General features: G+C 43.9%; 1 protein-coding gene across 9 annotated transcripts in view; it reads right to left on the bottom strand.

The window, feature by feature from the left end:
* The window catches only part of ARID1B (AT-rich interaction domain 1B), a 2,758,190-nt gene extending 2,745,037 nt beyond the window's left edge, over positions 1-13,153 (bottom strand). For 8 of the 9 annotated variants that reach the window (XM_073585743.1, XM_073585747.1, XM_073585745.1 and 5 more), the window contains exon 1: positions 11,415-13,153. In XM_073585743.1, the coding sequence (XP_073441844.1) occupies positions 11,415-12,755 (1,341 nt within the window). In that variant the 5' untranslated portion in view covers positions 12,756-13,153. The remainder of the gene's footprint in view (positions 1-11,414) is intronic. The other variant, XM_073585748.1, reaches the window with a different exon arrangement.
* Positions 13,154-14,788: the final 1,635 nt, after the last annotated feature.

Genomic DNA, 14,788 nt, shown 5'->3' on the forward strand with positions numbered 1-14,788 from the left:
CAGTATCCTACACCTATCAGGACACTGGAAATGCTCATACTCTCGTCCTGGGACATCCACACAGCGCCCCCTAGCGGACACAGTGGTCACTACACCACAGGACATAATTCTTGAGAATGCTTGCTACCATTTCAGCCGGCTTGACAATTACACAATTCATACAGTAGCTGGTAGAACTGAACAGAAGTTACAAATTGGTTGGATTTCAATACTACGACTTGCTGTGCTTTTTTGCATAGCTCTCTATGGCACGTTTCTCGCCATAATATAGCATAGGGATGACATTTTTCACAAATTTCTCTATAGTGCTTGTAAAAAAACAAAAAACAAAAATCAAACAAAAGAAATATGTACAAAATCGCACCAAAAACAATTTTTGTTTCAAAAATGAGATATTTATAAATTGTATATATTTCATGTATAATTAAATTATCTGCATGTCCAATATCCTTTTCACAATTCACTAATACCCATCACTCCTGTGACTGCTGAGGTCCCCAATTTACAATGTCACCACTACACAAAAATTGGGGTAACTGCTGGAGATTATATATATTTTTTTTTTAAACGAAGGATGACACCTATAACAATGAATTCATAGGCAGTACAGCAGATTTCTAGCACAAATTTCTGTCACTGTATTATTCATGTGAACTGGGCTTTCAGAAATGTATGTGTATGACAGGTGAATTAAAATGATTTTTATTTGCCAAATAATAAATATAACTAGTTTAATGACAGTTGTAAAATAGCCCAACAAATCCTCTCCTCTTAACACACTGCCAAGCACCAGTCTATAAATGTAATATTATAAAAACAGTATAAATATTGCATAGTTCTCTTTTTGCCAGCAATGAGTAGGTTAATCTTAAAATGAAGCTGCTGGTTAGTGGATCCAATGAGCGATTTTCCTGTGTGCAGCCAGAGGGGGCGCTGCGGCTGCACCTTCTCCAGCATTATCTGCATGCATTCCATTTGAATCCAATTTCCTTTTATTACCTCTGCCCAGGTCAGGAATGAATGGCTGTCAGATTCACAGTGGAATAAAAAGAAAGGAAAAGAAAAAGCCTTCCTTCCAGAGGCAGCTAGTTTCAATTCAGACAGACACATGGCTAATCTGCATATGTGAAGGTCACTGCAATCCAGAGAAAGAGGTTAAGACTAGAACAGCCTGGAGAGAAGAAGAAATAGGAAATCTGATGAATAAGAAAGCGAAAGCTTAGAGACTGTCTACAGGAAGGTTACGTGCACATATTTTGGTGTAATATACACAAATATCCAAGGTGTAAGCATTATAGATAAAGGTCACAAGCTCAATTAAAAGTAAATGGACAAAATTAGGAATTGTTATGTCTGCAGGGGCTCAAATAAACATTCTTTTCAGGTAATTCCTTCATTACGGACTACATAATGCACGGAAGGAACGGCAATGGAAAGCAGCTAGTGAGCTATGGACCCACTGACTACAGTCATAGCATTCACAAGGGTTCTAATAAGGTAACAACCCAGATTAGTAGCAGATAATATAGTGCTCTCTACTGGATGTTGGAAAAATATAGACAATACATGGAAAATGAAAAGTATTGTATTCTGCATATCATGTAATAAAACCAGAACCTGTCACTAAATTAAAACAAATCCTGTTGGTTGTCACATTGTCAACTGTGCAATACTTCCTTAAGTATATACACAAGTTCATAATGAGTCAAATATATGCTATGAAAAAAAGCAGATAGATGATTGTTAGATCAGTACGAGTCCCAGTATGGAGTTTTGCCAATTCATTCTAAGCTTCCCCAAACACAAACTCATATCGACAGGTTCAGCCAAACGCCTAATGTGCATGGGGTCCCCGGATAAATGATTGTCGGTGGAGTTAGCGGAGGATGTCCGGTGCAAGCCGATAAGTCTGCAGTCACTCTGTGCAGACTTATAAATCCCCCGAGCACACACACTGAGCACTGCAGGGATTCAATGGTTTCCGACCCGTGATCGGAGGGTATGCATGAGTTATACATATTCCCAGCCACTGAGAGAACCTAGCTCTCCATACACTTGTATGGAGCGAGGCCGAGCTCTTTATTTGGCCACACCCACTAGATGGCCACAGTCTCAGTTCAATACTAGTGACCCATTGGCCATGGGTATGTATAACTCATACATACCCTCCGTTCCAGAGTCAGAAACCAGGGAATCCCTACAGTGTACAATGCGTGCGCTAGGGCGGATTCATAAGTCTGCCGTCACACAGAATGACGGCAGACTTATCAGTTTGGACCAGACAACTCCTTTAGCGACCCAGCATGTCTGTTTTTGGACTGATCTTTTGTTCTTTCACAAATAAGTCAACGCAAGACATGTCCTGCGGAGGCTCTCTCAGAAAACAAAGGAGCACTTGGCCCAATGATTAGCTTAAGCATTGTTCAGCCGACTGCCATCTCATGTGTATGACTGGCTTAAAGGGGTTGTCCACTAAGGACATCCCCTTCTTGATCTGAGTGTATGGAGCAGGTGGATGACCAGGTGTTGGGAAAAGCTGAAAATTAGACTCATCAGAGAAGATTACCTTACTCCAGTCCCCTATGGTCCAATCCTTATGGTCTTTGGCAAACTTTAGCCTGGCTCTCCTTTTCTTCTCATTTGTGAAAGGCTTTTTTCTAGCTTTACATGACTTGAGCTCTGCCTCTCGGAGCCTGTTACGAACTGTTCTTGCCGTGCACTTCACCCCAGCTGCCATTTGTCATTCCTTCTGTAGGTCACTTGATGTCATCCTGTGGATGCTGAGTGACATTCGAATAAGATGATGGTTATCTCGGTCATTGGAGAGTTATTTTCGCCCTCTGCTGGTCTGTAGCGTTGTTGTCCCCAATGTCTGCTGTGTGACCTTGTGGTAATGGACTGCCATCTTAGAAATTTTAAGGTTGGAGGCAACATGACGCTCACTGTATCCCTCTGCTAGTAAAGCCAGAATTGAGCCCTTCTTTTCCTCACTCAAGACTTTTCTTTTCAACTCCTTTGGCATGGATAAAAGTTATTTTTTCATTGCTATTACTTTTGGGATATTACTAGCATTTGTTTTACCATACAGCTTGTCCTATTGCAAGAGGATTGGGAACACCACAGCAGGGGTTTTTTATTCTTTCCTTCGTTAAATAAAATTTGGTTCAGGTGATCACCTAATCAGAAGCACATTAAAAGGGGTTGTCTGGGCTTTTTGCATAATCTCAGTGCATATCTGGGCTGCAGAATGCTGACAGTAAGTAATTTACCTTCTGTGGCTAGTTTGCAGCGTTTCCAAGATATGATCTCTTGCTTCTATGAAAAACGTCCAGGGGGTGTGTTCTGGCATTGAAATGAGAACTGGTCATTTCCTCCTCACTAGTTTCACTTTCCATAGATCACTGTTCAGCATGTGTCTGGGGGAGGAGCAGCTGGGTGGTCCTGCTCTCTTCACTGAGGCTGCTAGACAGGGAGGATTTGTTACTGTGTGAGGAGGGATAGGCTTGTTCATGTGGTCAGGGAGGGCCTGTTGCTATGGAGGGTGGGGTTGTTGCTATAGAGGGCATGTTTTTAGTAGAGTAGGAGGAAACGACCAGTTCTCATTTCAATGCCAGAACACACCCCCCTGGACATTTTTCTTACAAGCAAGAGATCATATCTTGGAAACCGTGTAAACTGACCACAGAAGGTAAATTACTTATTGTCAGCATTCTGCAGCCCAGATATGTACTGAGATTATGTGAAAAGCCCGGACAACCCCTTTAAGTAAAATGAGGTGAACTCTGGTTGGAATCCAACCGAAACTGGAATGGAAGTCAGACATGTAGAGAAGCTGATTTTTATGAAACTGTGCAGTGGTCTCTTCATTTTTGCCAGAGCTGTATATTGTATTGATCTGTACATTAATGCTACTAACAAATAATATAATCTCACACACACACATGACCCTACTATGGATCTGTAACACTGTTCCTTTAGCGTGGGTCACCAAAGGCTTCTGCGTAGGCCACGTTCACACGTTCAGTATTTTACATCAGTATGTGTTAGCCTTATACTTTTCCTCTGATTATTCCACTCCTGATTTTGGCTAAGTGCCCACATTGCAGAAATGCTGCAGAAATGTTCGCAGCATGGCAGGCACGGTACTGCTTAAGGAACGTGCATTTGACTGTAGAGCCCCCATAGACTTAATTTAGAAGAGAACTCTGCAGTGTCTACCCTCCCACTACTCCCCCCAGGTGATGCCATAATTAGGACGCCCAACTGACCAATGGGGAGAGAGGGAAGGGGTGTCCGTCCACACCCTCAGGGGTTAAATTTAGGTGCTGGGGCCTTCCTCTCTCTCTCCTCGGCTGACCCATAGAAGCGAGTCTATTGTTTAAAGTTTATATTTTAAAAAAAATTGTAAAAATTGGCCTCGTCATTACATGTGCAAACCATCTTGGGAGGTAAAGGGGTTAATGGAAGGGCTTCTTAAATACAAAAACAAAACTAGTACCCTACATGTAATCGGGAAATATTTTTCAGGCACAGTGCTAAGCTCAGAAGGGAAGGAGCACCATACTATAGTGCAGATTTTACGGTTATGGTTTGCGGCTGCCATGACCCAATGGGAGAGCCCCCCCGAGTTGCCATAACAGCAGAAACTCTCATAAGTGACCCCATTTTACAAACGACACCTTTCAACAAATACATCTAGGGATGCACTGATCACATTGACACCACAGGTGTGTCAGACAATCAAAAGTTTGTTTCAGCCGCAGATTTTACATTTTCACACAAGAAGTGGGTAACAATGGTACCATAATTTGTCAAACAGTTTCTACTGAACGTGGCAATACCCCATATATGGCTGCACAGTACTGCTTAGCCGCACAGCAAGACATGGGAGGGAAGTGCTTTTTGTCTCCTGAAGCGCAGATTTTGCTTCAATAGTTTGCGGACTCCATATACAAAGCCCCTAATTGCTAGAAAAGCAGAATCCCTCCCACAAGTGACCCCATTTTGGAAATTATACCCTGTTGGGAATTTATCTACAGGTATAGTGGCAACTTTAACTCTATGGCTGTTTTCCAGAAACAAGCAACAGTGGACGTTGCTGAGTGAGAATTGCAAACTGCAGTTGTAGTGACCAGTATGCTATACCCAGCTCATGCTTCTGGAGACACGGACCCGTAAATTGGGAGGGCTCTCATCGCTACAGAAATGCCAAACATGTGGATGCTAAACGTGATTTAGGCACATTGGGGTTCAGAAGGGAGGGGGCATTTAGATTTGGGAGTGCTGAATTTCTTTTGCAGGGCGAGGAGCAGGTTTGCTTTTCCAGAGCCTTTGTTCTACCAGTTATGTGGAAGCCACCTATATTTCCATTAACAGTTGATGGACCTGAGTGGGAACTGATTTTTGTGGATTGAGTTGAAGCTTTTCTTAGGAACATTTTACATAACGTTTGGGATCATATTTATTCTGCGCTCTACGCTGATCACTTACATCAGGGTTTCCATCTAAATCTCTGACGTGATTCATAATAATAATAATAATAATAATAATAATAATAATAATAATAATAGTTTATTGTCAGGAACACCGCACTGCACTTACTCACTGAGCCAATGCGCTTGTCCTGAGTACAAAAGATACCTGTGGAGCGGGACAGCAGCGGTGAAGATGCGTGCTTCAGACTAACAGGGCCTGAAGCACGTGACTACTGGGGGCATGGCATAAGCTCCACAGAGCTAGGAGCTGAAGGAAAACTCCTAGAAAGGTAACTACAGGACAAGTTACCAAAGGGGCATAGGCAGACACATAAACCAGATTAAGCCGGGGTCAAAGCAAGAGATAGCACGACAATACCAAAGGGTTAGACAGAGCGGATAATCAGGACGTAGCAATAGATCAGAAAACCAGAACGGGCAATAGACGGTACAATAGGGACAAACTGTAACGGAGTAACGATAGTCAAGCCAGGAGGGTCAGAACCGGAGAAGACGATAGTACCAAAATGTGAGACAGAGAACAGAGTGAGGGGACAGACCGGGTCATACACGGGAAGCAAGCAAGCAAAGCAGTATACATGCACACCAGGGGGTCAGACACACAGCCAAAATAACAGTATAGCTGACAGGGAATCCTAGTCTAGAGTGAGTATAAATACCCCTCCCAGATCCAAAGAGAGGCCGGCTAAAGTTAACCCTGAGAGAACAGGACATTAACCATATCCTAACCAAGACATTTATTTATATAGCGCCAACATATTCCGCAGCACTTTACAGTTTAACAGTTTCAAAACACAAGTCATAAGCAACAACATTAACAATACAATAATTAAAGCAAAATAAGACGAAAGGGTTTCAGATGAAACCCCCGAGGGAGGTACTATAATGATGCAGCAGAGTTACTCTGCATTCAAACTGATCTGTGTTCATCAGTGTCCTTCTTTTCACAAGTGCAGAAAACTGTGGCCAACTGCACTTTTATGCACTCCTAAAAATACAGACATTGCAGGATCACATGTCCATTGGCATCCACAGTCCAAACATCTGCCTCATTATGGAGGTATCTTCCAACGCGTGTTCTGTCTGAATCACGTATTTCAGAGATTTATACGGAAACCCCAGTGTAAGCACTCAGCGTAGAGCACAGGATAATGTGCGCAGAGCCTTACTGCAATCTTTGGGAAGCAGAATGAACAAATCAACAGCAGGTGAAGAATTGGTTTTATTTTTTACGCTGTTCCTCGTGTGGTATGTGATATAGCGACTTATTGTTTGAGTTGGTGTAATTACAGCAATACCAGATTTATATCGGGTTTGTGTGTTTGGCTGCGGTCACCCACTAAAAGATGCTTTTTACTGCAAAAACTTAGTTTTAAATCACCATATTTTGAGAGCTATAAGTTTTCCCTATTTGAGCCAACCGAGTCACGTGAGGGCTTGTTTTTTGTGTGGCGAGTTGAAGTTTTTTTATTGAAAACATTTTCAGACACATGGCATTTTGAGATAGCTTTCTATTTCTGATTTATGGGAGCCAGAATGAATGAAAAATAATTCAGGATTTTTTTTTATGTTGTTCCGCGTGTGGTAAAATTGATAAGGCAGATTTATTCTTTGGGTCAGCATGATTACAGCGATATCACATTTATATATTTTTTATGTTTTGGCGCTTTTACACGAAAACTTTTATAGAAAAAATAATTATTTTTGCATTGCTTTATTCTGACAGCTATAACTTTTACTTTTCCACTGAATGAGCTGCATTGTGGCTTTTGTTTTGCAGGACAAGACGTTTTCAGTGGTACCATGTCTATTTATATTTGTCTTTTTGACCGCGTTTTATTCAACTTTTTTTTACGATAAAACACTGCTTTTTTTTTTTTTTTTTTACAGGTGATCGAGGGCGTCAAGGATTAGCTGTATGGTATGAACTGTATGTGTGTGTATGTGGTTTTTTGTTTTTTTAACCTTGAACACAGTAGCTGGATGATGGGATTACTACTGTCCCATCATTGGCTAGCTGTCACTGTAGCAGAAATAGCTGGATGGGACTAGTAGTCCCATCGGACAATACCTGCCTACACATACACAGCCCCACAGACACGCACATATTCACGGCACACAGTCTCCCCCGACACTCTTCCCTATCTGCACCATTTCTTGCATCTCCACAGCAAAAACGCAGATCTTTTTAAACCTGCGGTTTTGTTGCGATTTGCCTGACTCAGTGGTAGTCAATGGGTCCAGAAACACTGCAGATCTGCAAAAAGAATTGACATGCTGCGGAAAATAAGATGCTGCAAATCCGTGCGTATTTTTCCGCAGCATGTGCACACCAGTTCTCAATTTCCCATTGACTAACAATGGCTGTGCACCACACTGCAGATTTGATGCGATTCTGCGCGTCCAAAAACACTGCGGAAATGCATCAAAATCCGCAACGTGTGCACAAAGCTTTATACTGCAAGACAGACTTCTGGCTCACGCATAGAGCAAGTTGACTAGTCTGAATTGTAGTGACGTCACCAAGAAGCCAAGCAGAACGGCGCTTGAGCACAGAAATACATTTAATGAAAAAAAATATTCATCAATCTGCAAATTTGCTTGGAAAAAAACCCAAAAAAAAACACAGTATATAAATTCTTTCATAAATAAATGTTTGTATACAATATGAAAATATTTACAGGAGGTACAAAAATAATTACATTAGTTAGACGATGGCCATTTTTTCTTGCTCTGCCATTATAAATTTTAAATATTTATAAAAACAAAAATAAAGCTAAAAAAAAAAAAAAATCATCACACCCAAGAACAGTCACAGCAGATGACAACCAATACAAATGAAGTCTGATTTAGAAACCGCAAAGACAAAATGTAAAAATATATAAAAAAAAAAAAAAAAAAAGGAGTATGTAAAAAACAGGGGTCAAACTTAGAAACTATATGCAAGTCTAAAAGTCAGTGAAAACATAGCAAGCATGAAATGTGTTTACACTGTGTAGGCCCAGAAAGGAAAAAAAAACACCCACACACTACGCCAGAGATACAGAACGCGTAAGCAAATAAACAAACATAAGAAAACAAAAGCATCAGAAAGCCCTCAAAAAGGAAAATACGAACAAAGAAAAAGCATGAAAGTACCGTACAGTACACAGCAGAAATAGTGGCGGATGCTGAAAAATACAGGTCACATACTGACTGCACGGAGACATTCAGCTTTCTACTGAGCAGCAGAATGTATAAAGGCAAAAGGAAAAGGGTTAGTAACCACAGGCATTTTCATTGTATCTCGCCCCAGACATACGAACTTCATATATTCTACATTATTAACGGCAAGAAAACATGACAAATAAATGTACTGGATTGTGGCAGTGCTTAAAAGAAATGGGGCATATTCACCAAGCATACCATTTACTCACACAAGGCAGCTTTGGGGACCTCAAAGAGAGAAGGATTAGGCCATGTTCACATGTTGAGTATTTGGTCAGTATTTTACGCCAATATCAGGAGTAGGCAAGAAATGCAGAAGTGGTGATGCATTTCTATTATACTCTTTCCTCGGATTGTAAGCCAAAACCAGGAGGGGAACAAATACTGGAGATAAAAATCCTCAAATACTCCATGTGTGAACATAACCTTAGGGTATATAAACCCAACAGTTGGCGTGTATGACCGCATGTGGTTTAACAGCGATTCTCGTGCTTCTAATCAGCTACACTTGTGCTTGCTGCAAAACACTGTAAAAACACGCAACGAGCTTAAGAAAAGGACATGGCCTAAGTAAGTGAAACCATAGTGTCATCAGCCACGTGAATAGACAAAATCCAATAAATCTTGTCTTGTAATTTATACCCATTTTCAAAGCAAAATTACAAGTACGGTAGTCAACTAATTTTTAATTGGGTCCAGAAAATATGTGAAAAACAAAATAATCACATCAATGACCAACAGTGGAAACGGAGGAACAAATTCAAAACTGATTTCAAGTGCCTCATTTACAAAGATGCAGGTTTTCTTTAACTGAAACCAAAATTGGATCTAAAAAAGAGCTTGTTGTAGTGCTTTCTACTTTAGGCTTCAACACTAGTTTTCATAAAAAATTAAAATTATAATACATATATTATATATACACATCTCACATATACATATATATACACTTTAAAACTATAGTTTTTGTAAAAAAAAACTGCAATGTGTGAATAAGGCCTTAAAAAGACTTAACAAGCTTACTATACAAGACAGAACTACTGCAGTGACCTAGTGTAGGAATTCCAGCACATCTGCTAGGCCTTCACTATGTAAGTGATACAACACAGGTATAAAACATGCACATATACATCCATCCTATACCAAATACACCTAGATTCCAAGGTCCAGATGCGGAGGTGAGCACCACACAACTCAGTGGTACAGCTATTTTAATACAGCTTGCCAACATGACTGCTGTTAGTTGTGATTACTACACAATCACCAAAGTGATACAACATAACCTAAATGTACATAGATCTGTCTTCATATATTTCACTACAACTCTCCTTGTGCTCTCGAGAAACACCCTTTAAAAGGGGCTGCATTAGGAAATTGGTACAATATATGGGACTGAGCTTTCTAAAATAATGTATGGATATATAACATCTGCACATATAGTAAAGGTCAGTGGTTTCATAACAGTCGGTATACACCAAGTAACTCAGTGTGGAAATCTCCGCATCATCTATGCATATTGTGCATCAATAGAGTCCATGAAGACAGGCAGCTGTCCGAATCTATACAATAGTAATGAGCAGTTGTCACCAGACATGTTCTATCTAGGCAATGATCACACACATGGACATATAAAAGCACGGCACGCTCAAAATAACAGTCTAAAAATGGTTTTCTTGCCACATGTATACTTATTCTTTATTCTATATATTCTATGACAATCTACAATTGAGAATACGCCACAAGACAAGCTCCCAGCAGGAAGGGTTAATTCTGCTGCCCCCCTTCAGTCACACACATTGGTTATGAGTAAACAGACTAAAATATTAAAAGTGAAGCAGAACAAATGACCCGATAGACTGCAGACTGAGAATAATACCCCTTCATGAACAAAAATTCCATGTAATAATCTATGTTTATTTATACCTAAGAAATTCTTCATTTTACCCAAATATCAAAAGTCACATATTGATGGGGTTAGGTAAGCACCTCCATAGAGACGTGTGCACGGTAACGCGAGCCTATTATTATTGGTGACTGTACTGTTCAGCAAGGCTAATGCCCAATGGTGAGCGGGAGCCAATCAGAGGGCAGATGAGATGGCAGCTCGGAGGCAGCTGTCTGGAGACCTTTCCAGCCACTTTACCTCCACAATTCAAATTCCAAACCCTGTGAAGGAGATCAAGTCACTGTACAGCGAGAGATCCAGGAAGCCTGACCCACAAGCCTACCGGGCCCCCAAAAAAGGGACAGTAATACATCATTGCTCAAAGACACTATAAAGTAACCTATTAGAGAACCAGCTCATACACAGGCCATGCTGAGAGGCGCAGCCATCACTGAGCCACCAAGATGGACAGAATCAGGACTCCATCTTAATTAAGGGGCAGAACAGCAAAGGTTCCAGCCACAAAGACATCTCTGCTGAGTTATTAGCCAATGTTTGATGATGATGATCACAAAGTAACAAATAAAGCAGGGCCATGTTTACAGAAATAACATCCTATGGCTACAAGCAGGAAGAAGGCTCATCCCCAGCATGCACACAGGGGTCTGGAGGGGGCACAAGGTAAAGGTCACTGTACTCATATGTATGGAGGAAGGTTGAGCCCAAGGACAGGACTGCACAGCCTCCCCCAGCAGCAGAGCAGAAGGCTCTACAGCTCAGCCACCACCAGCTGGCCAGGAATCTGCGGCAATACTAGGATTTCAGGTTACCTGGGCTCTGCTGATGGGTTGTCCAGGGCTCATAGATGGCTGGTTTCTTTGTTGTGCTCCCCAGGCTGCTCCATACTGGGACCCCATGCTCCCTGGCTGTTGTTGCCCCCCATGGGTGCTTAAAGCCTGTTGTTGAGGGGCACTGTAGTCAGTATAGGTTCCTCCATAACTCCTCATCATAGGGCTTGGTGATGTTAGGAGCTGGTTTAGAGTAGGGGTGGCCCCAGAAGGGTGCTGGTTTTGTCCATGAAAGCGATGGAAGCTTCCTGCATTGGAAGCACTGGGTGGTTTAGCATGGTGGGCACCCCTGTCTCCTACCATCATACTGCTGTTAGGTGGGGTGCTGGAGCAAGGTTGCCTTGGGGAGTTCAGTACCCCATATGCAGGGTGTGAGCTGGCATAGCCCCCCACCCCTCCTCCTGCAGCAGTGGCCCTGCTGCTGTTTCCCTGGTAGTGATCATACTGGCTGCTGCCATAGCTGTCCTGGGAGGTCTGGATGGGGTCCATGTTGCTGCTGGGGGCCACAGATCCAGAGTGCATCAGGCCCATTCCTGGGTTTTGTTGTCTGCCATGTTGATCAAAGCAAGGCCCTGCTCTGTTTGCTGAGGCACTGCCATAATAATTATTAAACTCAGCTGAGGAGGAGGAAGAAGAGGAGGATGATGATGATGAAGAGGAGGAAGATCCAGCATGGCCACTAATGTTGTTTCCTTGGTGTCCCCCTGGCAGCATAGCATGCTCATACCTGCTGCCCTGCAGCTCGTCCTCTTCTCCTGCCTTGACCGTCCTCCTGGGCTGGGGGTCGCCCTGGTCCTTCCCTGCTGTAACAGCGTTATTACAGCCCTCTTCTCCCACACCAGCCTGCCGATTCTCCATGTCTGATGCCTCACTGCTGCCTCCTCCGGGGCTGCTGCCTTTTTTGGGTGGCAGGCAGGGGTGGTGGGGAGGGTGCTGCAGATGCTGGGGTGCATGGTGATAGGGAAGAAGTGGGCTAGCAATGGGTGCACGATAATCCACACTACTAGCGCTCTTCCACTTGTGATTGGGGCCAGCAGTCGCCATGTCCATGGGCTGGTATTGGGGGGAGGCAGCCAGGCTCGTGCCATCCTTCAGTCCTGCATCACAGCTGCTGTCATTATTGGCTTTACTGGACTGTGGCAGTGAGGTGGCATTGGTCACCTCGTGGTGGTGGTGCAGATGATCCGTGGCATTGGTGTTGGGAACCCCATCTCCTAGAGACCCTGCGCCCCCAGGGTTTGGGTCCTGGCTGAGCCCAGGTAGAGTCGGAGTTTTCCCCTTACTGGTGGCAGGAGCAGCGGCTGAAACCACTTGCGCTGCCATGATCACTGCAACATGTCAGTCACACAGAAGTCCACAGTGTGCAGATTCCACGAGAGCGATCAGTGCCGAGTCCCGCTGGAGTGGCCGCTCGCCTCATGCACACAGCGCGGATCTGCAGGACTTCGCCACGAAACTTTCCCAGCCCACAGCCCGGATCTGACTACACACACGGCTGCAGCGATGTGGCCCAGCATGGCTTGTGTGCGGGGTAGCAACCAGGAGCCACTGCTGTCTGATCACAGGGCACATGGAAATCCCGGAGTGGATCCGGCCTGGAGCATCAGTGTCTTTAGGAGAAGCAGCGCCCTGGTGCCAGTCCAGCCTCCCCTGTCCCAAAGCCACTCATGCAGCGGGGCACAGAAGCTCCCTGCCAGGGAAACAACAGGAGGAGGAGTGGCTGCAGTCTGCAGGAGAAGCCGTGTGGGAGGGATGGAGGGGGAGCTGGGCTTAACCCCCTGTGTGCCGCCCCCACTCTGCTCCAGCGCAGCTCTCATCGTTCTTTATTGCAGGACTAGGTCCTAAAATAAATGGATACTCGCTCCCATGTCTCGCTTCATTTACCAGTGGATTTCCACAGTAGTTGGCCTTTCATGAGGTTTTTTTTCTTAAAAGCAGTATTTCTTTTACAATTATTCATATAAAAAGGCAATAAATGGTGGTAACAGTACAAATCAGGCTGCTCTCTGAGAATATAAATAACCACTAGAACAAATGAAGCGATCAAAAAAAGTACGGGGGGGGGGGGGGGTACATACGTGGGTGGCCCTTCACTTGCTGTCCCAACAGGTAAAGTTTTTCTATTGTCTAACTGTGCACAATGTTAATGTTTACACCTATTTAAACCTGTTTGGTCGTATTTTATAATTTGGGATTGGCGCAATGCATCATCAAATATTATATTGTAATAATGCTTTAGTTATGCCTCATCCCTTCTTGGTCCTTTTATCCCAAGTGTGCCCCAGGTGTTCGCCTTTGTGCTGCTATGGTCATTTCTGACTCAATTTTCCCGTTTCCTTGTTCCTGTTCACATTACAATTAAGATTTAATCATATTTTTTTGTAATACTAAGTTTTTTGGACTTTTCTTGATCGCTTCGTTTGTTCTTGTGGTTATTTATATGTTATATGCGATTGTCCTTATTGATCCTATTAAGTGAAACTCATTATACATGGCTACATATGTATGCATTTTATGGAATCTATTTTCAGCCCAATGGGTTTTTTTTTATCCTTAATATGGTTTTGCGCTCTGAGAATGTATGGCCAGCAGGGCTGCCATCAGGGCATTACTGCCCTTACTGCTGTATTGGGCTCATTGAGCGGCAGTACAGAGAGGGGACCGCATGTCGGGCCCTGCTTATGTGCTACTTTTCATCGGGCCCCGCTTATGTGCTACTTTTCATCGGGCCCCACACTATCATTTCCTGGAGCTGCGGAGGGATGCGCACAGCCGCCGTGAAGCTCCGCCCACGGCCGCACCTCCTCCAGTCAGCTCCGCCCACGGCCGCACCTCCTCCAGTCAGCTCCGCCTATGGGCGCATGACGCGGCATGCGACCTGCGTACCCTATCTTTAGCATTGGGTACACAGGCCGTGAGCAGGTATGCGTTTGCCGGCTCATGCGTCCTTTTGACGGTGCGCCGAGCGCACCAAAATGCAACACGGTGCATTTGGCGCAGGTCGGCGCAGCGTCAAAAGGACGCATGTGCCGGAAAACACATACCTGCACACGGCCTGTTTACCCAATGCTAAAGATAGGGTACGCAGGTCGCATGCAGTGTCATTCGCTCATAGGCAGAGCTGACCTGAGGAGGTGCGGCCGTGGGCGGAGCTTCACGGCGGCCGTGCGCATACATCCACAGCTCCAGGAAACGCTAGTGTGAAAGTAGCCTTAGTGATATGCGCTGCAGCGCACACGTCGGCGCTGGGGCCCGGGAGCTTTCCCAAAGCTGTGCACGGCTGTCTTACCTTGACGGCTGCACAACTCCTGCTCCCTCCGCCTTCTCTGTGCTTCTTGTCAGGTGATGGCGGGTAA

This window comes from Dendrobates tinctorius, unplaced genomic scaffold (genome assembly GCF_039654945.1).
Source record: "Dendrobates tinctorius isolate UK_male_01 unplaced genomic scaffold, ASM3965494v1 ptg000087l, whole genome shotgun sequence".
Taxonomy (NCBI): Eukaryota; Metazoa; Chordata; class Amphibia; order Anura; family Dendrobatidae; genus Dendrobates; species Dendrobates tinctorius.